The sequence below is a fragment of the Rhinoraja longicauda genome, chromosome 31 (genome assembly GCF_053455715.1).
Source record: "Rhinoraja longicauda isolate Sanriku21f chromosome 31, sRhiLon1.1, whole genome shotgun sequence".
NCBI lineage: Eukaryota > Metazoa > Chordata > Chondrichthyes > Rajiformes > Arhynchobatidae > Rhinoraja > Rhinoraja longicauda.
Genome location: NC_135983.1, coordinates 14,173,734 through 14,198,896, shown reverse-complemented (window position 1 = coordinate 14,198,896; position 25,163 = coordinate 14,173,734). Strand labels below are relative to the sequence as shown.

General features: G+C 40.5%; 1 protein-coding gene across 1 annotated transcript in view; it reads right to left on the bottom strand.

Moving 5' to 3' along the window:
• ddx31 (DEAD (Asp-Glu-Ala-Asp) box polypeptide 31) overlaps positions 1–25,163 on the bottom strand; it is an 89,483-nt gene that overhangs the window by 52,594 nt on the left and 11,726 nt on the right. Inside the window, exons 7-15 of the mRNA XM_078425801.1 lie at positions 24,000–24,044; positions 20,526–20,567; positions 19,287–19,351; positions 19,046–19,165; positions 17,449–17,555; positions 16,480–16,712; positions 14,740–14,916; positions 13,012–13,071; positions 3,394–3,444 (exon numbers count right to left, since the gene is read on the bottom strand). Of these exons, the coding sequence (XP_078281927.1) occupies positions 3,394–3,444; positions 13,012–13,071; positions 14,740–14,916; positions 16,480–16,712; positions 17,449–17,555; positions 19,046–19,165; positions 19,287–19,351; positions 20,526–20,567; positions 24,000–24,044 (900 nt within the window). The remainder of the gene's footprint in view (positions 1–3,393; positions 3,445–13,011; positions 13,072–14,739; positions 14,917–16,479; positions 16,713–17,448; positions 17,556–19,045; positions 19,166–19,286; positions 19,352–20,525; positions 20,568–23,999; positions 24,045–25,163) is intronic.

Sequence of the window (25,163 nt, the reverse complement as noted above, 5' to 3'; positions counted from 1 at the left end):
TGACCAAAGATACTAGTGGAACAAGGTGGACCACTCTGTTGAAATCGCCTAAGTGTAGTATGCAATGGAGCCATTTTAGTAGGCAAAACCCGCCGTCCGTTATGCCTCTCGCATTGTAATCAGTATTTTGGGGGAACAGTATGTGTGATGATACCAATAAAATGCAGAATATATCTCATCTATCAATTCACAGATTTTTGTTATTTTTCTTTTAAAATGTTTCTGCAAGTTTCTGCCTACTAAAATTGTGCCATGACGTACTACGGTTTTTAGGGTCAAGTGGTCTATCTTGTTCCTCTAGTATCTTTGGTTGTGACACTCCACTAAAGTCAGCCATCTTTGTCAGGGACCTCCCCCTCGACCTTAACGCCATGGGTGACCCTCCCAGGAGCATAGCTCCAGACGGCATCGCTCTCAGGATTTCAGGACCACACAAGCTTCTCCACACGACAAGGTGACAATCCACGGATTACATAGAAAATAGGTGCAGGAGGCCATTTGGCCCTTCGAGCCAGCACCGCCATTCATTGTGATCATGGCTGATCATTTACAATCAGTAACCCGTGCCTGCCTTCTCCACATATCACTTGATTCCACTAGCCCCCAGAGCTCTATCGAACTCTCTTTTAAATTCATCCAGTGAATTGGCCTCCACTGCCTTTTGTGGCAGAGAATTCCACAAATTCATTACTCTCTGGGTGAAAAAGTTCCTTCTCACCTCAGTTTTAAATGGCCTCCCCTTTATTCTTAGACTGTGTCCCTTAATTCTGGACGCCCCCAACATTGGGAACATCTTTCCTGCATCTAGCTTGTCTAGTCCTTTTATAATTTTATACGTCTCTATAAGATCCCTTCTCATCCTTCTAAACTCCAGTGAATACAAGCCTAGTCTTTCCAATCTTTCCTCATATGACAGTCCCGCCATCCCAGGGATTAACCTTGTGAACCTACGCTGCACTGTCTTAATTGCAAGGACACCCTTCCTCAAATTAGGAGACCAAAACTGCACACAATACTCCAGATGTGGTCTCACCAGGGGCCCTATACAACTGCAGAAGGACTTCTTTGTTCCTGTACTCAAATCTTCTCATTATGAAGGCCAACATGCCATTAGCTTTCTTAACTGCCTGCTGTACCTGCACGCTTACTTTCAGTGGCTGGTATACAAGGAAACCAAGGTCTCGTTGCACTTCCCCTTTACCTAATCTGACACCATTGCGATAATAATCTGCCTCCTTATTTTTGCCACCAAAGTGGATAACCTCACATTCATCTACATTATACTGCATCTGCCAAGCATCTACCCACTCACTCAACCTGTCCAAGTCACCCTGCAACCTCCTAATATCCTCTTCGCAGTTCACACTGCCACCCAGCTTTGTGTCATCAGCAAACTTGCTAGTGTTACTTCTAATTCCATCATCCAAATCATTAATATATATTGTAAATAGTTGCGGCCCCAGCACCGAGCCTTGGGGCACTCCACTCTCCACTGCCTGCCATTCTGAAAAGGACCCGTTATCAGCCTTCAGTCCCATCTGTCTACCCAATACCATTTCTCGCTTAATGCAAATTTCTTTCAGTTTCTCTGTCTCCCTTGATCCTCTGGATCCTCTGACCACTAGTACATCTGGGAGATTGTTTGTGTCATCCTTAGTGAAGCCAGATCCAAAGTACCTGTTCAACTCTTCTGCCATTTCCTTGTTACCCATAATAAGTTCACCCGTTCCTGCCTTCAAGGGACATTTGTCTTTACTAATCTTTTTCTCTTAACATACCTAAAGAAGCTTTTACTGTCCTTCTTTATATTCTTGGCTAGCTTCGCTTCGTACCTCATCTTTTCAGCCGTATTGCCCTTTTTGCTATCTTCTGTTGTCCTTTGAAAGTCGCCCACTCCTCTGGCTTCCCGCTACTCTTTGCTATCTTATACATCTTTTCTTTTAGTTTTATTCCATCTCTAACTTCCCTTGTCAGCCACTGTTGTCTCTTACTCCCCTTAGAATCTTTCTTCCTCTTTGGAATGAAATGATCCTGCATCTTCTGGATTATGCCCAGAAATTCCTGCCATTGCTGTTCCACCATCATTCCTGCTAGGATCCTTTTCATTCGGCCTTGGCCAGCTCCACTCTCATGCCTTCATAGTCCCCTTTGATCAACTACAACACTGACATTCCTGGTTTAACCTTCTCCCTTTCAAATTGCAGATTAAAACTAATCATATTATGGTCACTACTCCTTTAACTTGAGTTCCCTTATTAAATCTGGTTTATTGGACAACACTAAATCCAGAATTGCCTTCTCTCTGGTAGGCTCCAGTACAAGCTGCTCTAAGAATCTATCTCAGAGGCACTCTACACACTCCCTTTCATGTAGTCCAGAATCAACCTGATTTTCCCAGTCTACCTGCAAATTGAAATCCCCCATAACTACAGTGGTATTATCTTTGTTATATGCCAATTTTAACTCCTGCTGCAATTTACACCCTATATCCAGGCTACTGTTTGGGGGTCTGTAGATAACTCCCATTAGTGTCTTCTTACCGTTACAATTCCTCAACTCTATCCAGAGTGACTCTACATCGTCAGTCCCAATGTCACCCCTCGCAAGGGATTGAGTTCCATCCCTCACCAACAGAGCTACCCCACCTCCTCTGCCTACCTGCCTGTCCTTTCTATAGGACGTATAACCCTGAATATTCAATTCCCAGTCCTGATCCTGCTGCAGCCACGTCTCTGTAATCCCTACAATGCCATACCCACCAATCTCTAACTGAGCCTCAGGCTCATCCACTTTACTTCTTATACTTCGCGCATTCGTACATAGTACTTTTAATCCTTTGCTCATCTCAGCTTCCACATCTATTCCTATTACACTTGGCCATTCTCTCCTATTGCTTCGTGAGCTTGAGGCTGTTCGCCCCATCAGATCCATGCCAGTTCCCAGAGAGCAATCCCATGAGTCCTATTCCTCCACTCTTTATATTCCTGTACATATGTCTGTTTGCCCCTCTTTGACCCCCACATGGAGCAATTCACAGTAGTCAATTAACCCAGCAGCACCACTTTGGGGTATGGGAGGAAACCAGAGCACCTGGAGAAAGCACATGTGGCCACCGAGAGAACCTGCAAACCTTAATGTCAGCACTGAAGTTGGACCCGTGGAGCAGAGGCAGCAACACTGACTGTGGCACATTCATCCACCCCTTCTGTTATTTGGATTTATTAACTGGAATAAAATAACTTCTCAGTAAAAAGCTACAGAAAGAAAATAAAAATATATAACTGACAGACTAATTAATGGAACAGCACAAGGACCAGATGTAACAAACACAATGCTAACAAATTATTTTATTTATTTAAGAAGGCTGTTCACCAAGTAAGACGTGAGTCTTACCTGAACAATCCACGTGACTTCCGGCAGGTCCAGCCCGCGTGCTGCTACGTCCTTTCGGAAGAAAAAGGCAGACAGAATAGAAGATTACATGGTGCTGAGGCAAGACCCCAGCATGCCACTTGGTGGACTACATGATGCCTGAAAGTACAGATGGACCGCAGGGCAATCGGTGCCAGCTTGTCAGTTGGATTCAAATGACTCATTTATTTGGTGCAGAAGCTTGCAAAGCGAGCAAGCTAATGGAGAGGGGGAAACCTAACGATTCACGAGGAGGGGCCACCATTTTGCCACTGTCATCCCACCATCCTGCCAAAAGTCATTATTGCCTTTTGCAGAAAGCCAGCAGCAGGGTAGTGGCCCCTGTTGTCTAGGCGACAGATTGTACCTTGCTATCAGTGATGGAGTAAGAGGGAGTTAAAGCTGTCAGAAGTGCCTACAACTGTTTGAAACCAGAGGAAACTGGCATCTTAGGTTAGCTCTTCAATACAAGGTGCACATGATTCATATGAATGACCTTTCCTAAAGCTGAACCATTACCAAAAAGAACAAGGTCCAAATGAACAATTACAGAGGCAATAATATATGTAATTAAAAATGTGTGTAACACTTTAATGCGAGCAGGCTTGACTGCGGCAATTCAACAAAGCATTTCTAGGAATAAATCCAAAATGAACTGAAGCTTTTTAACCTCAAGCTGAGAATTCTTTTTTTAAATCAAAATGCACAAAAATAGGGAATCTGCAGAGGTTTAAACAGTTAGAGCATCATTAAAAGGTTATTTGTAAATGTGCAGTAGCAGATTGAAATTTAACTGTTGTGAGGTCCATTAAATATGAATATTGTGGGTCAAATACGTAAACCATATGCGGAGCTGTGAAAAACCTGAAATCAAAGGGAAAGCCCTTAAAGGTCATTTTGCCTTTAGAAGCTAAAGACAGAAAGTCAAACAATTTAGTTATTTGTGGACTCAGACTATAATCTCAATTGCCCCATTAACTTTGCTTGAATAAATCACTAGGATTGCACAGGATGAATGGAAGTGGTTGCAATTCCGGCAATGGAGACACAATGAACTGCAGATGGTGGAATATTGCATAAAACACAAAGTGCTAGAGTAATGCAGTGGGTCAGGCAGTATCTCAGCAGCACATGTACAAGCAACGTTTTGGGTCGGGACCCTTCTGCAGACAGATCAAGAGATAATTAACGTTATTGGATTAAGGTCACTGATATGGCAGTTGATAGTGAAAGTGGAAAGAAAGAACAAGAGCACAAGGGGTGGCAAAAGAAAAGACAGGATCTCTACATTAATCACATTTTCCCCACCAAGAAAAACCATGTAATAATACTTGGTCAATAGAGATTGATCTTGTATTGTTAGAGCTGGGCTCCAAACTAATAGCAAACAGTTCGTTCAAAATAAGCATTTAGTTTAATGTACATGTTTGATGAACTATATTGTTCAGGCAATACTCATGCACTTCTCCTGGGATTGTTAGCCTAACTGCAAACTAAGAAATAGGCATTTGGACATATCTATTTGAAATGTTATCATTATTCAATCACAGGATTCAAGTGTTGTCATCAAGGCAACCATTCATCACCCATTCCAGAATTCCCTCGAGAATATGGTAATATGTTGCTTTCTTGAAGGTGATGTTTGGGATTTCCAAGAGTTTGGATCAAAAACAATGGACGAAGAATTCTCTCCAAATGAGTACGGATTATAACTTGTAAACAGACTGGGAGGTGGGTCTTCCCATGTTTGCTCCCCTTGTCCTTCTAAGTCATAAATAGCACAGATTTGAAGGGTGCTGTACCGGAAGCCTTGGCATGTTGTCATGATGTAAAATATAGGCACAAAATAAATTACCATGATACATTAGCAGGATTGAAAATGAATGTTTAAACCATTAAATGGAGTATTCTGTGTGTGTGTATGTGTATTTGTATGTTGCCCCAGATGATTCTGATCACTTTGTGCACCTACGGTGCCTTGCCAAAATGGCCTTGTGTACAGCATTGTCTCCATTTTTATTTTGACTTTTGCCTTGAAACTGATGGAAAAAGTTTATGAAATTAAGACTAGCTTTGTCCTGGTCTTGAATTTACAGTACTTACGAAGTTGACTCAGATAAGTTCTTGGTCAATGGCGACCACCCAGATATTAATAGTGGAGATGCAATGATGGTGATATTGATGAAAACAAATTGAAAGTAGATATTCTGTCTCCTGTTAGATAGTCAGCAGTATGCAATTGTGCCATAAATCTCCCCTTGTCAGATCAAGCCCAAATATTATGCTATTCTTACTGAATGTGGGAACAGATTGGTTCATTTTCTGAGGAGTTGTGAATTGAACTGAACACTGTCAGGGAATATCCACACCTAACGTTACACTGGATGAAAAGCCATTGACACAGCTGGACAGACTGGGACATTGCCTCCGAGAACTCCAGCAGTGAAATCCTAGAGGTGAGATGACTGGTCTCTAATAACCATAACCATCTTCGTGGTATGACTTTAGCCAATGGAGCGTTTGAACCTTCTTTTGAACTCTCGTAAATTAAACCAGAGCTTCTTCAACAGTCAGTCAAAATGGTGCCCTTGCCTGCAAGGGCAGTTGCTCTCACCTTCTCTTGGCCATAAGCCCAGTCTGGCAGTTACATCCTTTAGGATGCCGTCTGCTTGGTCAGTAGCAGAGCTACCGAGTCACTCTTGCTGTTTTTGTGAGCAAAATCTCTCGAGTCCACAAAGTAAACAGTGTGCATGTTGTGCTGTTACAGGAGAAAATCAGTGTGTCAATGGGTTTCTCACCATATACCTGTTATAGTGTCAGAATGAGTGTGGACTGAAGAAACTGGCTCAGGTGGTGAAACAAATGGTTATTTTAGAAGAGGATTTCCAGTAATTTTAAATTTTGTGCATTTACTGATTGCTGTTGGATGGAAAGGGACAGTCTGGCAGGAACCAACACAGAGTGCTGTCAGAGGTTAATTGATGTGACATGCACCAAGCTGGATTAAGCTCACGCTGAAAGTTTACTTGGGTCACCTGTTCTGGTCACAATGTTATTTAGTGGTTATAATTTAATGGTCTTTGCTGGTGCCATCCAGATCAAACTCACCACATGGGGAATTGCTGTCAGGCACACCATTACAATATAAGAGCATGCATATAAAATAAAAATTTAATTGAAAACTTATAAAATACTACCCAATATACTAAGTGTTCTACTTCAGGAATTCTAACCCTCTTTAATATTATTAAAAGTTAATTTGCAACACCCTGCAATGGACATACGAGTGCATGTGTACAAATACCTTTTGTAACATGAATCTGTTTTATCTTTCAAATTGCATCTGGCTAAGGGAACATGTGTCCAGCCACACACCGATTCACATTCAAGATGTGTGTGTAATTTTTCTGATGCCGAGATAAAGAAAGTCTATGAATAAATGAAACCCCTTCAGATCAACAACTACACAACAGGAGCATGTACATTAATGCAAATGTTAGACTCTCTTGGAAAATCAATCTCTACATTTGAAGCATTACTGTGTACGTTACAGCTGGAATGATGAATGCATCATAGCATATTATGCAGAGGGTTAGCTCTGCCTTGCTTGTGTTTTTAAATTATACATTTTCCTTTATTCTTAGACAGAACCACTTTACTCAATATTTGAAAATTATTACTTCAGAAAGACATTAACGGTTGAAACTGGAAATGTACTATCCAGATTAATCATGGAAGGAAAAGTAAAACCCTCCATAGTAATCCTGGTGTCCTTTGCTTGGTTATTTTTCTTTGGCGACAGCTTGCCATGAAAGAGCAGTTCAGGAGTGCGTCATTACAAACAGGATGAGCTCGGAAGGGTTTATCAGCGCTAATTACTCCCGATAGCTGTAATTTACACTTTTTCTGTGAGTGGAAATAGTCAAGATTCACACGTTTAGAGATCAGCATCTGCCACCTTTGGAGTGCAGAATGCCACCTTCTGCAGTCTGCGCAGTTGCAAGGAGAGCCAAAACAGTCCAACACACGGCTCAGATTAATACCCGACAGCAGCAGCTTGGTCATTTTTAGCTCGAAGTGGACAAAACACACCTGTCTCTTTATTATGTGAGCAATCAGTTCAAAACAAGTCACAGAGCAGTGACAGAATGAACTGAAGCGAATGTACTCATTTTCTTAAATTTATAACTCTTCACAGTAACATGTTATGGAGAATCAGAGATGTCCTCATTCTTTAAGAAACGGGGCTTCCCCTCTTCCATTATAGATGAGGCTCTCACTAGGGCCTCCTCTATATCCCGCAGCTCCGCTCTTGCTCCCCTCCCCTCATTCGTAACAAGGACAGAATCCCCCCTTGTCCTCACCTTCCACCCCATCAGTCAGCGTATCCAACAAATCATCCTCCAACATTTCCAGCGCCTCCAACGGGACCCCACTACTGGCCACATCTTCCCATCTCGTCCCCTTTCTGCTTTCCACAGAGACCGTTCCCTCCGTAACTCCTTGGTCCACTCGTCCCTTCCTACCCAAATCACCCAGGCATTTCCCCCAGCAACCGCAGGAGATGCAACACTTGTCCCTTTACCTCCCCCCTCGACTCCATCCAAGGACCCAAACAATCTTTCTAGATGAGACACAGGTTCACCTGCACCTCCTCCAACTTTTCTGTCATGGGCCTCCTCCTGTGTCGTAGTGAGGCCCACCGCAAATTGGAGGAACAGCACCTCATATTTCGCTTGGGCAGCTTACAGCCTAGCGGTATGAACATTGACTTCTCCAACTTTAGATAGTTCCTCTGTCCCTCTCTTCCCCTCCCCTTTTCCAGTTCTCCCACTGTCTTCCTATCTCCACCTATATCCTTTCTTTGTCTCGCCCCTCCTGACATCAGTCTGAAGAAAGGTCTCGACCCGAAACGTCACCCATTCCTTCTCTCCTAGATGCTGCCTGACCTGCTGAGTTACTCCAGCATTTTGTGATACCTGTTATGGAGAACAGAGGCGCAAATAAAATCTCAATATTCCATTAAGTTTTTGATGTAAGCCATGCTGTGTCGGGGGATGCCAAGCAAAGGCTGCAACTTTTCCGTAAGGATAAGGTCACTATCATGTGTCCAATGGGAAACAGATTATTTGCAAAAGTATTGACTTGGGACCAAGTTAGTTACTCTCCAACTGGCCGCAGAAAGCAAATAGCCTACTCTACTAGCATGGGGAATAGGAGAAAGAAGGTTTATGTATCCTTACTTTAAAAAAAAAATCTGTTTTATTATGGTACACAATATGAACATTTGAAACAATTTTGGCAATTATATTGACCCGAAACTTTCTAAAGAACCACGGTATAATTAAATTACAATTTTCCAGACACAGTTGGGATATTTTTTAACAAAACTGCTTATTGCACTTCGTCAAAGACCCATGTTTTCTGATGAGAATAGGCTTCATGACTTTCTGAATTAATCAATAACAACAGTGCTGCAGGTAGAACTACTGCCTCACAACTTCAGTAATCCATGTTGGGTTCACTTCTCATGCTGTCTGTGTAGAGTTTGCACATTCTCCCTGTCAATGTTGTGAGTTTTCCCTGGGTGCTCCAGTTTCCTCCCACATCTTAGTGCACTAACTTAGTGTAGATGGGTGGCAGAAATGTCAGGTGCAGGAGTGAGATGGAATAGGCCACTGGGGGAATGGGATTGATGGAATTTCTGACAGTCAACAGAAACACGATGGGTTGAATGGCCTCCTTTTGTTTGCAGGAACATTTGAATATAAATATAAATAAAAAGGTGCTAGAGGTGCATCAATCTTAATGTTCAGCTGATATCAGGGAGTTAATGCGGTGGTACCCTGGGTGCGGTCTAGAATGGATAGGTAATCTGCTTTGGAGTGAATATGGCAATTGCTCAAACTTTCTCTTTTAAGTTTATTATTGTCATGTGTATCGAAGTACAGTGAAAAACTTTGTTTTGCATGCTATCCAATCAGACCAGATAATACTTTCCATAAATACAATCAAATCAAACTCGACTAGAGTAGGTAGAGCAAAGGGGAAGGTACAGACTGCAGAACATAAACAGCATTGTAATGCACCAGTTCCAATGACTGCTGCTATCAGTGCAGTCAAAGCAGAGATAAAGTGTTTCAGGACCATGTACAAGCACTCTGCTAAAACACTTTCCTTTCAATCAATTTATTTTCTATGTATTTAACTTATATTTAAATTTCAGTTAACACTGTTATATTCATCAATGCTCTTGAAAATAAAGTTTGCTTTTGGGTTATTTAAGAATTTAAAGATTTCTGGAAATATGACTTGTCTTTTTGGATACTGATGGAGATGTTTCAAACATATTTGCAGCATCTTTTACCCATCTTTGTTAAGGTTCCACAGCCTATCCAGCAATCTGTGTAAAACGTTACTTCCATGCAAAAATTACAACATGTTAAAATGCTATTCTAAATCTAGGTGCAATTATGTCAATAGCAGCAATTGAAGGAGCAGGTTCGTGTTGTCATTCTAGTATGTGGCAGTGAGTTGATTAAATGGATGCAGATTGTGGGGAATGGGTGAAAGAAATTGTTGACAGAGGGAACGGGGCTTTGTGCTGCCGAGGTCTATGCATGTACACTTTCCTTTGATTCCAATGGTTCAACACAAGCACTAAACCAGGCCACCCAGTAATAAGCTCTTGCTGAGAACATCAACATTGCCAGAATTTAATTCCAATTCCAAATCCTTCACAAAAGTAGTTTAACACTGAAATGCTTTAGTTTGTAGCAAGTGGTGAGTAAATCTGGTACAGTATCAACCTACTTTACATATTGTTGTAAATTATTTGGGCAATTTCTGATAATGCCCTAAAAATTAAAAAGATCAGAGATTCTCCCTTTCCTACCACCTATTTTTTTTTGTTTTTAACAAGTATTCTAATAAAAGCAGCAGGCAATCAGTGTAATAGGATTCTGCCTGACTGCAATCTGATTTACAGCTAATGGAATCACACTGGTATCTGTAGGGTAAATGAACCCTTCTATCCTATATTGGCATCCAAAGATGCCAAAGATTAGTAGTTAGGCATTGACAATAAATGATGGGCTGACAGCGATACCAACACATTGCAAAGTGTAAAACAAAATTCAAATCATCTGTTAAAAAAATAATGAAATTCGTCAACAGGTTAGGGATTACTTGCAAAGACAGTAAAACAAAGTTTATACTTCAGGTTAGTGACTTTTTTATCAATCTAGGAAAATTAGAAATTAAACAATTTTTAAGTAGGATTGAGTGCAGAAGTTGGGGAAGGGAAAGGCAGACAGAAGAATAAACTCCACCTTTCCTCCAGTCTTCGCCTATCTGAACCCAAAACAATAAACCTTCCCTTTTGTTCTTCCTCTCTGACTCCACCTTCTCTGCAATTTTAAAATTAGTTTTGAACTTTTCATAGTTCGATGAAATGCCATTAACCTGGAAAAGTTAATCAGCTGCTTTCAATGTAAATGCTGCTTGATCTGGTATTTAAAGAATTTTGTTTTTGTTTCCAATTTCTCACAAAAGCTCTATTTTGTTTTTCAAATGAAGCTTATTGTAAGGCCCAACATTAGTTCACACTTTCTTTAGGAAAAATAATTAACCCAGTCTCACCTCTACTTCACCCTTTAATACCAAATGCTGTGGCACAATGCTACAAAACCTTGGCAAAATAAGTGCTTACCACAAATGAAAATTTAAAAAATAAATTATCTACCATGAGGGGGGGGGGGGGGGGGGTGGCACAGTGATGCAGCAGTTAGCACACCTGCTGTATGGCTCCTGGGCTTAATTCCAACCTCTGCTGCTATCAGTGTGGAGTTTGCACATTTTCCCTCTGTCTGCATGGTTTTCCCCCTGTTGTTCTAGTTTTCCACATCCCAAAGATATGCTGTTAGTTACTGGCTGGTGTGAATTACTCCTTGTGTAGGTGAGAGGCAGGAGAATCAGAGAGGAGCCGATAGGTTTGAGAGAGAGAACAGCTCATAGAGCAAAAAGCACAGAAAGAGACCCACCAGCCCAACTCGTCTATGCTGACCAAGTGCCTAACCAAGCTAGTCCCAATTGCCTTTACGTGCCCCATATCCTTCCGAACCTTTCCAATCCTTGTACCTGTTTCAGGTAACTTTTTAATGTTATAATTGTACTCGCCTCTGCCATTTTCCCTGTCAGCTAATTCCATGTCTGCACCACTCTGGGGAAAAGATGTCCTACAGGTCCCTTTTCAATCTTTCCCCTCGCACCTTAAATTGATGCCCTCGAGTTTTAAGACTCCCTGACCTTCGCAAAAAGACTGACTAATATGAAAGATGCAAGAGGAATTGTGTCTCAAAACATTTCACACTTAATAAACAACATTGTTTAGTAACAGAATATAGACTCCCCTGTACAGTCTGATTGTTTAGTACAAGTTTGCTAATTTTTTAAACTGAACATATTTTGGGGGCCTTTGAAAGCTTTGCCAATTTGGTAGTAAACTGTGGGCAATTCTGTTCCATGTATCTACATCTTTTATATAAGCTAACACGTTGGATGTTTTCTTTCTAATTATTTTAACAAAAGGATCAATATTACTTTGAAAGCCGCAATCAGCTTTCAGTGTTTAAAGGTTAGAAAAAAATCTTAAGGAGTAAAGATGGGACAAACGTTCAGAGAATATCATACAGAACTACTCATGTGTGATGGAAGATGTTTCTGATCACAAGAACAACAATTTTCACCTTCCTCATTAGTTAATGATTAAAATTAGTTTCTTCATGCTTTTAGGAACAGTTGCGGGTTACTCAGCATCTAGTACAACCTCAGCCACCGTTCACTCACCGTGTTTACATATTAAAAGCAAATCTCAAATCTACTATCTATTGATTTGTTTGTCAAGTTCCACTTTCCTGATTCTCCTTCCATGAAGATCCCTAATTTAGACAATAGACAATAGGTGCAGGAGTAGGCCATTCGGCCCTTCGAGCCAGCACCGCCATTCAGTGTGATCATGGCTGATCATTCTCAATCAGTACCCCGTTCCTGCCTTCTCCCCATACTCCCTGACTCCACTATTCTTAAGAGCTCTATCCAGCTCTCTCTTGAATGCATTCAGAGAATTGGCCTCCACTGACTTCTGAGGCAGAGAATTCCACAGATTCACAACTCTTTGACTGAAAAAGTTTTTCCTCATCTCCGTTCTAAAGGGCCTACCCCTTATTCTTAAACTGTGGCCCCTTGTTCTGGACTCCCCCAACATTGGGAACATGTTTCCTGCCTCTAACGTGTCCAACCCCTTAATAATCTTATATGTTTCGATAAGATCCCCTCTCATCCTAAATTCCAGTGTATACAAGCCTAGTCGCTCCAGTCTTTCAACATATGACAGTCCCGCCATTCCGGGAATTAACCTAGTAAACCTACGCTGCACGCCCTCAATAGCAAGAATATTTTCCCTCAAATTTGGAGACCAAAACTGCACACAGTACTCCAGGTGCGGTCTCACTAGGGCCCTGTACAAATGCAGAAGGACCTCTTTGCTCCTATACTCAACCCTAATCGAGTCCCAGTTTCCCCTTTCAAATGTGTACTCACGGTGCAAAGAAGGACACCCATATTTGATTGTGAAAACTCCAGAAAAGTTTGCTTCCTTGCCTGCAAAGTAACAGAAACAGAAACTTTTGTCACGACCAGTGTGAATGTCATACCTAAATCAGTCACCATATTTGAGTTCTAACAGGGATAGTAGTTTTGATTCACTGCAATTTTCTCATTAAATTATACAAATAAACCAACTTTTCTAATTTAAAAAAATCACTATCACATACCAAATCGCCCTGCAAGTTATGGGAACAGGACTCTCAATCCCATCTCCATCCAACTATTGGAAATTTTGATAAAGTATTATTTTTACCATGTAAATATCTGGAACAAAGTAGCTAGTGAATGGAAATAACATCTACGCTCTTCTGGTAATAGAGTTAGATTGGAGAGATTGGGCAACTGAGGAATAAGTCTCAGGAAGCAGCAAGTGACAGTAGGCAATGACAGCAAGAGGAATCTCACCGTATCTAAAATGCTGCAGTACATCCGCTCAGCAGTACCATATGGGGTATGCTATTTAGCTCCATTGAAGCTCTAATTTGAAGACATAATGCACTAATTATACTCAGGGTAATAAACATTAAAATTCCTCCCCTGACACACATCCACTTAATCTTTGCTAGATAACAGCTGGTCAGGGTGTGTGCGGCCTACATACCCGGCCTGCTCTGACTCGTGAACTACAATAGTTGCAATGGGCAGCAAATCTGTCAGGCCAGATCTCCATTACCTGAAAAAAAAATCTCGGTTCCAGACCACATCAACATTGACAATCACAGAAGTAGGGTTCAAGCAATGGAGGTCTGGAACATTTTCCTGATTGGAAATCTCAGAATTTAAAATGTTGACTACATTCGCACTTTTAAAATAAGACAGATAGATGTCCATGGTCAGCCACATTTGTGATCAATTATTTCAGATTTCCCAAATGATTATGTTAGATATGCTTATCGATTTATTCACAAAATGCTGGAGTAACTCAGCAGGTCAGGCAGCATCTCGGGAGAGAAGGAATGGATGACGTTTCGGGTCGAGACCCTTCTTCTTTTTGTGAATAAATCGATTTGTACCAGCATCTGCAGTTATTTTCTTATACATATGTTAGATATGCTGCCAGAAGTTTTCATATTCAGAACATGATGAAAGTAGAAAAGTATCTAAAATATCACACCGCTTAAACAGATTGAAAGCCATGCTACAGCTTTTCACACAGGTGAAATCAACTATGGCAAGATAAATATAATGTTCCTTATTTTGTGGGATAATTCTACATTCCTTCCACTCAAAATGATTTTCTTCACCTGCCAGACAGAGCTCTGCAATACTCTGAGGTTTTCCATTTCAGTCTCGCCAACAAGCAGCAAGTCTCAATAACTGGGGATTTTCTACAACCATTTAAGTGAGATCCAATGGCTGTCTGGCAGCCTGCTGTTGCACATCACACGCTTTACCGTGATGCTCCTTCCCTGCAGTTCCCCACACAGAGAGTTTCTGATCTCACCCATGCAGTCTGGGTGATAAATATTAGAAGCAACCTCGGTCTTCTGCATGGTTCTTAGCAGCTGTTTCAAGAGTAGCACAGGCAGAGGTTGTGGAAACTGCCAGGGTTATTGAATGGTGTTGGGTAGTGGAGAATCAAAGGAAGCAAAAGTTAAATCATTTCCTAATGTCAGGTGTCAGTTCCTTCAAGCCTTAACACATAAATAGCAACACACTCACCTCCTGTTCCATGTTCCCATGCAATCGCAGAAACAGCATCTTACAAGCTGAGAAAGGTAATTGTTTTTGCTCCTTGCTGTCAGAATATGAAGTAAAGGCGTTTGTGAAAAGGTTGTAGTGAAATTCCACAGATTCACAACTGGAGAAAAATATGATCATTTTCTGTTTCTTTTCAATCTAAAAAGAACAAAATGATTTGTCAGACATCAAACATGGCAGGAAAAAATGCCGCTTCTATTGCTTGTGATGGGCACAGGTTTTACATTATGATGATGATGTGAATAATAACATTTTCTCCTTCAAAGCAATGGCCTTGAAATCAAATTTTAATGTAGCTGGCATTAGAAATTTGAATGAGATTTTAATATCTTTCTAATGACCACAAAATTTCAAACTGTCATGGTGGAATATGTATTCTGGATTATGAGCCAGACCAGAGGTAAGAGTATTCACAGACATCTTTAACCTCTCCCTACTACATTCTGAGGTTCTCATCTGCTTTATGAACACTGCTATCATCTTGGTGTCAAGGAAAACCAAGGTAGCGTGCCTTAAAAACTACTGTCGTGGCTCTGACATACACCATCATGAAGTACTTCAAGACACTGGTGATGGTGTACATCAACTCCAGCCTCCCAGAAAGCCTTGATCCACAGCCGTTTGCCTACTGGTTGCAACAGGTCCACAGCAGAAGCCATCTCCCTGGTTCTACACTCATTACTGAAACATCTAGATAACATGGACATCTACTCAGACTCCTATTGAGTATAGCTCCACCTTCAACAACATAATCCCAACCAAACACATGTCCAAACTCCTAGACCTAGTAGTCAGCACCCCCCTCTGCAACATGATCCTTGTCTTGACCGATAAGCCACAAATCAGTGGGGATGGCCGAAAAAACATCCTCCATGATAATTCTCACCATCAGTGCCCTGCAAGGATGCATTCTCAGCTCCTTACTATACTCCATATGCACTCATGACTGTGCAACCAAATTCTGCTCCTACTTCATTTACAAGTTTACAGATCACACCGTAGTGGGGATGAAACAGAATAAAGGAAGGAGATGGAGAGCATCGTAACATGATGTCAATATTACAACCTCTCCTTCAATGTCAGGAAGATGAAGTAGTTAGTTATTGACTTCATGCAGCGAGTCGAGGTACGTGCATCAATGGTGTGGAAGTGGAGATGGTCGAGAACTTCACAGCTTGGTTTGGCAACAACTCTGCCTAAGACTGCAAGAAATTTCAGACAGTTGTGAATGCAGCCCAGGCCATCACACAGACCAGAATCCCACCCATGAACAGGCAACACATTCAGGGATCCTTTTCCCCCGAATCCTGTCAGACAGAAGAAACAAAAACTTGAAAGCACATACCACCAGAATCAAAAACAACTTCCTTCCCACTCTTATCAGACTACTGAATCATCCTCCTTATGGTAGGGTGTACGTCTGATCTTCCAACCTACCTCACTGTGGACATTGGACATTTTCTTTGTAATCGTAACACTATAAAGCTCTAACACTATATCTGCACTCTGGCATTTTTCTATTTGCATTAATTGTGTATGGCTTGATTGTACTCATGCATAGTATGATTTGACTGGATAATGTACAAGCAAAAGCTTTTCACTATATCTTGCTCCATGTGACAATAATGAGTCAACACCAAACTTCAGTATTATTATTGCAATAACAATCAGAACATCATAACATTTTAAAACAATTCTTACTTTGAATTTTCCGAGTATGAACGCTGAAAGTGTGACCAGCCGCAGTTTGCTAGGAATCAGCACCATGAACTGTTGCAGCTGGTCTGGAATTGAATAGCCATTGGAATCTTTTTCAATATTCTTATGCTCGGTCTTCATTTCATTTGTCGCAAATGTAGTCTTGCACTGGTTAGTTCCAGTGATGTTAATATTAACTGGGTCTTTTAAACTGATTCCAGCTAATCGATTCACTCCTGAGGTAGAAACACAGGCCATTAAGAAAAAAGTTTGAGGTAAACGCTTACATTTTGCCTTTGATATTAGAAATCTCTAATGCACTCCATTTTATAAACTGCCAAATATTATTCCAGGAATGGAGCGTGCTTAGTGTCTGTGAAAGAGAATCATAAGAGCAACAGCAATGTACTGGAAATCTTCGCAACTGAGTATTTGATTTTATTTTAAACTTCAATTTAGTTTATCATAGCTGTTCTTACAATAAAGCAGAAATATCTCCGAAGATTAACACCATCTGACATTTTAATAGTTTTTACCACAGAAGTTTGAAGCTGCATCCCGTAATAGGAACGTATACAAAAATACCAAACCAGAAGAGAGTACATTCCATCCCTCATTCACAGAGAATTAAATATACATGTATTTATTTTGGGGATACTAGATGTGTTAACAAGTCCAGCATTTATTGCCTGTCGTTAAGTGCCTTTCCAAGGGTGTTGATAATAAGCCTTTTGTTTGAAATGTTATAATAACTATGACAAAGCCCCTCCTGCAAGGTAGGTAGGAGGTAGTTAGGTACAACACAGTAAAAGTAAAAGTTAAGAAAAAAGTAAAATTCATATTGCATGGACAGGGAGTTTAAATGTCAACTAACTGGAGGTAATACTAGCGCTGCGCATTGATGCTTCGATATCTGTTTAACAGCAGCATCACAAGCTACTTAAAACTTCTGTACAACAACAAACAACTCACCATCAGTCAGTGTGGCAGAGAGAAGAATATTTTGTCTCTTCACATTTGCTGCATTTAAAGCATTCAGGATGACAGTGATATCCTTCTCAAAACCCAGGTCCAGCAACCTGTTGAGAGAACAAAACATAACAATTATTCATTTTTTTCATAAGATATTTTTTACGTTTCACTCAGATGTTAAACAGCAATAAACAAACCAGTGGCAGAACTCAGTGGGTCAGGCACTTTCTGTGGAGGGAAATGGATAGATGTCATGACTCAAAATGTCATCTGCCAAAGATAGACACAAAATGCTGGAGTAACTCAGCAGGACAGGCAGCATCTCTGGAGAAAAAAAAATGGGTGACGTTTCATGGGAAACACATTCCTTCCCTCCAGAGATGCTGCCTGCCCCGCTGAATTTCTCCAGCATCTTGTGTCTATCTTCAGTGTAAACCAGTATCTGCAGTTCCTTCCTACACATGTCATCTGCCGAGTTCCTCTAGAAGTCTTTTTGATCAAGATTCCAAAATCTGCAGTCTCTTGAATCTCTGGTAAATAACAATAATAGGAAGAGCTAAATGACAACAAACTGCAAATTAAGATTTGGAGATTGGAAGTATGATGTGTGAAAAATAGTTTACAACGTGCTTACTACTTCAAATGACATCATTAGCTCCAACAGCCACTCTCCATAAAAATGGTTTTCTCCAATGTTGCACAGTAAAATACAACAGAGACATCTAGTGGTTCTAAAACATACCGACAGAAGAGTATTTTAAAATATCTTCGAGCTCCACAACCCACCATGGAAAACTTTAACATGCAGGACTGGGCAATCGTTTCGCTGAATACCTTCGCTCAGTCCGCTTGAACCTCCCGGTTGCTAAACACTTTAATTCTCCTTCCCATTCCTGCACAGACCTTTCTGTGCTAGCTCTCCTCCATTGTCAGAGTGTGGCATAACACAAATTGGAGGAACAGCATCTCATATTTCACCTGGGCAGCTTACAGTCCAGTGGTATGAATATTGATTTTTCTAACTTCAGGTAGCCCCAGCATTCCCTCTCTCCCTCTATCCCTCCCCCACCCAAATCACACTGATTTCTCGTTTTCACCTAACAGCTAACAATGAATGGCCTGTTTCCTTTATCATCGTTACTTTTTTGCATATCTTTCATTTATTGTTCTTTATCTCTCTACATCATCGCCTATATCTCTTGTTTCCCTTATCCCTAACCAGACTGAAGAAAGGTCTCGACCTGAAACGTCACCCATTCCTTCTCTCCAGAGACGCTGCTTGTCCCGCTGAGTTTTTGTGTCTATCTTTGGTCATTCCTGCTATCTGCCTAAATTACATTATACAGAAAGATTCAGACACTGTTAAGAATATAACCCAAAAGGATTATTTGAAACACAATACAATACACAATATTGGCAAAGGGGTGGATTATATCTCTCAACATCCACTTCAATAAGGAAACTGTACATAATGATAACGAGAAAGACCTTCACATCATTCTTTAGTATAATCCACAAACTTCATCTCCCCATAGCCACAAGTGCATGAAGAGTACCTTGCCTCTCTACTGAAGTGAACACACAGCAGATCAATTACCTGTCAGCTTCATCAACAACTAGCCACTGTACTCGCATAAAACAAATATTCTTTGTGTTTTTTATATGGTCCACCAACCGCCCTGGAGTCGATATAAGAATGTTGATACCTTTACGTAACCTGGAACGAAAAAAGACACAAATCTTTGAGCGACCCATCCAAATAGAACCATTTTTCTTTTGCTTTCACTTGACAAACTGATGTTTTATTTTCCTTGCTTTACCAAGTTTCCCAGACATACCTGGCTTTCTCAGATTTCCGCTTTTCTCCTCCCATCAGCACTCCTGGTACAATCCATACAAATGGCTATTAAAAGAATGAACAACTAATGATGAGGTTGTCCAATAAAATTGTCAGGAAAGGTTATAATCTGTACAATCAGTTCCAATTCTTTTAATTAACACAGGTTTCAGAAATTGTGGCAAAGATATCATGAATGAAATAAATGATCAATTTGCATAAACACTGGTTAAACAGGATATAATTCTGACCATAATTATATAGCAAAGGAGCAGGGGAGAGTACACACAAGATCTGAAGGATACCAGAAATACGTTAAATAGCAGACGACAAAAAAATTGACTCTCTTTTCTCGAGGGAAAATACTATAGAATGACTTATCTTAAGTTAATACACAGAAGTTTTGTATTTTGAAGCACTAAAATATAATTAAGGGAACCAAGACACACACCAAAAAATTAACCCTGAAACTTTGACAGATAGACAATCGGCTCAGTAATAGTAAACAGAATAGTAGAGAAGTTATGCTTTCTGGACTGGAGGGGTACATGCAAGGAAGTCCCCTGGTGTAAGTACCAGGATCATAGGTTTTCTTATGTATGGCTAGGCATCACTTTGGGCAATGTATTTATTAATTAACCTATCAAGGGGTCAAACAAGAGTTTTGATTATTGCATCAATGTCAGCCAATAACCAGAATGGAGCCTGCACTAAATTACTTCTCTTTAAATATTAATTCACATTGTAATTAGAATACAAACAGCCAAAGAGAATGGTATAGTGAATTATAGTAACCATACAAGCATTGCACAACAATGACACATCAAAGACACAGCTGAGTAACTAGATATAGGGCCAATGTTTTGACAAGAAAAATAATACAAAGATGCAGACGATAGATATATTTTGCCTATTATTCACTTCTACATCATTATTTACTTGTAGCATTCGCCAAATATTTCACAATTGTTGCCAAATTCAAATGTGGTTAGTTTACAATCTTTAATTAATTTTTTTTTTAAGTTCTCAAAGGTGGACTGTGTGTAGAAAATCAAAGGAAAACCACAACAACGGCTTGTCTTCTCTTTACTTGGTTCATTCTGACTTAAGTACTTTCAAATGTGCTCCATCTTAATTGTCACACAATCTGCTCATGACATGCATATCATTAGATCAACATTTCCAACAAAGTTAATATGGAAATAATTATCAGTTCTCATTCCCAATGAGATTCTCTCACCTTGATCAATTTCTGCACTGTAGCAAAGCTTTGCAGGGCCAGCTAAAGAGGGAGAGAGAGAGAGAGGGAGAGAGAGAGGAGTAATCAAATTGACAATGTTTAATATCTTAGACTATACATACTATCTCTTCATTTAAACATATTTAACGTCTAAGTTAAATACTCTTGCTGAATGACCAACAAAGAACCTTCCACAATGTCTCCAATTATTGCATCTATCCCTCCAATTAGCACAATACCCGTCTGTGTGGAATGATTTCAGCAGCATGGTTAAATCCCCCTCTGCTGATCAGCAGGGATAGAAAATAGTCTCAGCAATAGGAAAGTAGAGAAATGCTACTATTTTCTACTGAAGGGATAGGTACATTTAAATTCCCCAGAGGTCAGGACCGGGACAAGTTTTCTGAATAGTAATGATTTGGACTTGGACGTAGCCAATATCTAAATCAGTAAACGGTACAAAAAAACTTGGAGGCAACCGAAAATGTGGCAAAAAAGAATAGCTGGAGTTAATGGGCAAAAATGTGGAAGGTAAGCTTTAATGCCAAGTAAATTGTTACTTTTGGTAGGAGAAATGAGGACGGGCAATATAAACTAGGGTGCATAATCCTAATAGAGGATCAAGAACAAAGAGATCCAGGGGTATCTGTCTAGAATTAATTGAAAGTAACAGTGCAGGTTAAGAAAGTGGTTAAAAACATATATGCCCCATCAGGCACTTAGTGGAGGCAGATTCCATTGGAACATTCAGTAATTAAAAAAGAACAAACTTCCACATGTATGAGGGTGAGGCCGGGAGAGTGGGACTAATTGGATTTCTCTTACATACAAGAAGCATGGACTCAATGGGCTGAGTAGCCATCTTCCATGCTGTATCAAATTTGAGAAGATGCAAGAAACGAAGAAGTGCACAGTGGTACTATTCAGGTGCTGTTGAAGTTAGGATCCAGGCTTTTTGTTTGATGCTAACATTATTATGATGCTGTTTACTTTTAAACTTTAGACTTTAGAGATACAGCATGGATACAGGCCCTTCTGACCAATGAGTCTGTGCCAACCTGTATTTCTGGGAATAATACAGAAGGTGCAGGATCAGTTCATTCCAAAGAGGAAGAAAGATTCTAAGGGGAGTAAGAGGCGACCGTGGCTGACAAGGGAAGTCAAGGACAGCATAAAAATAAAAGAGAAGTGTAACATTGCAAAATGAGTGGGAAGCCAGAGGATTGGGAAACTTGTGAAGAGTAACAGAAGATAACTAAAAAGGCAATATGGGGAGAAAAGATGAGGTACGAAGGTAAGCTAGCCAAGAATATAAAGGAGGATAGTAAAAGCTTCTTTAGGTATGTGAAGAGGAAAAAATTAGTTAAGACAAATGTGAGTCCCTTGAAGACAGAAACAGGTGAATTTATTATGGGGAACAAGGAAATGGCAGACGAATTGAACAGGTACTTTGAATCTGTCTTCACCAAGGAAAACACAAACAATCTCCCGGATGTACCAATGGCCAGAGGACCTGGAGTGTCGGAAGAACTGAAGGAAATTCACATTAGGCAGGAAATGGTGTTGGGTAGACTGATGAGACTGAAGGCTGGGAAATCCCCCGATGGTCTACATCCCAGGGTACTTAAGGAGGTGGCTCTAGAAATCGTGGACGCATTGGTGATCATTTTCCAATGTTCGAAAGATTCAGGATCAGTTCCTGTGGATTGGAGGGTAGCTAATATTATGCCACTTTTAAGAAAGGAGGGAGAAAGAAAACAGGGAATTATAGTCCAGTTAGCCTGACATCGGTGGTTGGGAAGATGCTGGATTATAAAAGATGAAATAGTGGCACATTTGGATAGCAGTAACAGAATCAGTCCGAGTCAGCATGGATTTATGAAGGGGAAATCATGCTTGACTAATCTTCTGGAAAAATTTTGAGGATGTAACTAGGAAAATGGACAAAGGAGAGCCAGTGGATGTAGTGTACCTGGACTTTCAGAAAGCCTTTGATAAGGTCCCACAAAGTAGATTAGTGGGCAAAATTAGAGCACATGGTATTGGGGGTAGGGTACTGACATGGATATAACTGTGAGGAGGATGCTATGGGGATGCAGGGTGACTTGGACAGGTTGTGTCAGTGGGCAAATGCATGGCAGATGCAGTTTAATGTGGATAAATGTGAGGTTATCCACTTTGGTGGCAAGAACAGGAAGGCAGATTATTATCTGAATGGTGTCAAGTTAGGAAAAGAGGAAGTACAACGGGATCTCGGTGCCCTTGTACATCAGTCACTGACAGTAAGCATGTAGATACAGCAGGCAGTGAAGAAAGCTAATGGCATGTTGACCTTCATAACAAGAGGAGTTGGGTATAGGAGCAAAGAGGTTCTTCTGCAGTTGTACAGGGCCATGGTGAGACCACACCTGGAGTATTGTGTGCAGTTTTGACCTCCAGATTTGAGGACATTCTTGCTATTGAGGGAGTGCGACGTAGGTTCACGAGGTTAATTCCCGGGATGGCTGGACTGTCATATGCTGAAAGAATGGAGCGACTGGGCTTGTATACACTGGAATTTAGAAGGATGAGAGGGGATCTTATCGAAACATATAATTATTATATTATATTTCATATTTCAGATACAGCGCGGAAACAGGCCTTTTCGGCCCACCAAGTCCGCGCCGCCCAGCGATCCCCGCACACTAACACTATCCTACACACACTAGGAACAATTTTTACATTTACCCAGCCAATTAACCTACATACCTACATAATATTAAGGGATTGGACATGCTAGAGGCAAGAAACATGTTCCCGATGTTGGGGGAGTGCAGAACAAGGGGCCACAGTTTAAGAATAAGGGGTAGGCCATTTAGAACAGAGACGACAAAAAACGTTTTCATCCAGAGAGTTGTGAATCTGTGGAATTCTCTGCCTCAGAAGGCAGTGGAGGCCGATTCTCTGGATGCTTTCAAGATAGAGCTCTTAAAGATAGCGGAGTCAACGGATATGGGGAGAAGGCTGGAACGGTGTACTGATTGTGGATGATCAGCCATGATCAGTGAATGGCGGTGCTGGTGCGAAGGGCCGAATGGCCTACTCCTGTACCTATTATCTAACCAGTGTTCACCCCGTACACAAGTGCAATCCTACGTACATGGAGCAATTTCCAATTTTACAGAAACCAACAGTATCTACAATACTAAATGTCTTTGGAATGTGGGAGGAAATCGGAGGACCCGGAGAAAACCCACACAGTTACTGGGAGAATGTACAAACTCTGTACAGACCACACCCTTAGTCTGGATTGAACCCATGTCTCTGGAGCTATGAGGCAGCAACTCTACTGCTGCACAATGGGCCACCCTGGTGGTTAAGTTACACCTACGCTGGCAGATTGTCAGAGCGGCAATAACAAAAATGCAACAAGTTAAGTTCTAACCCAGAATTCCAAAATTCAATATTGTTAAATTATTTAATTTGTTTAATTACCTCTCTAGTTGGAACAATGACAATTGCATATGGTCCATCAGTGCGCTATTAAATGGAAACAAAAGAGAATGTTCAAACAACCAGTAATTTTTGATGGTCAACGTGATAAATGATTCTCCTTTCCAAAAGTAAAATTCCAATTGATTGCAGATATATGGGAGATCCAAGAGGAACACACTTAATGACTGTAAATCTACTTACCGAAAAAAAAGTTAACCTGTTCCTTTGTTATCATTTTATCTACAATTTCTCAGCCAGGAAAGGGGGAATAAAAAGCAAATATATATGCAAAATAAAAAGGAACTCCAAGAAGGTTTATCACCAATCTCCAGCTTATATTATGAACCAAAATAAAATGTGATAGAAGTCTAGCAGCAGTCAGAGCCGATATTGGCTTTTCAATGGTAGTAAACGATCGCCCTTCCAACAGCCACGTTTGTTTTTTCGGTTTACCACAGCCATAATTTATTATACGTTTTCATTTTCAGGGTCAGATCATAACTGAAACACCTATATTTTTTGACCATCCTGATCTCCCTGGAGAAAGTATTAACGAACTGCTACAGTCCTACTGGCAGTGGGGAGAGAGTTCCAGGATTTAGACCCAGTGACAATTCTCCCAATATAGACACTGGATTCCAGGTGTCTGTGAGGACTTTGCAAAGTTTACAGTGTTCACTGGCTTGGGAGTAACTTTGCCATGTCAGAATTTAACAAGCAGGTTGATGCCAGCTGGTCTACCCTGTTATATTCTTTTCCTTTTGTAATGATACAACGGAGAAGTCCCTAGCCATTTGAGAGGACATCCAAGAATCGTGTTCTCGTCAGTGTCATGTTAGATTTTCTCCCGTAAGGGCATCAATGAACTAGAGGGGCATTATCAACCAACCTGCGATTTTCATTAAAACTCTAGTAATATATAATGCTCAGTAATGTACATTATGTTTTATTTCCAACACTACCTTGTTTGTTGCTATTTACTATATCAAGTCTCTTTACAATATTTGTTATATCTAATCTAATCCGATTGATTCTGGACCCTGGGAATATGTCAACTTTAATTACACAGAGGATGAAAAACTGGGGAAAACTACATTTTCTTTCAGTTGTTTACGACATAAATGGAAAAAATATGTAGCTTGTTGATATAGCATGAGATGAATG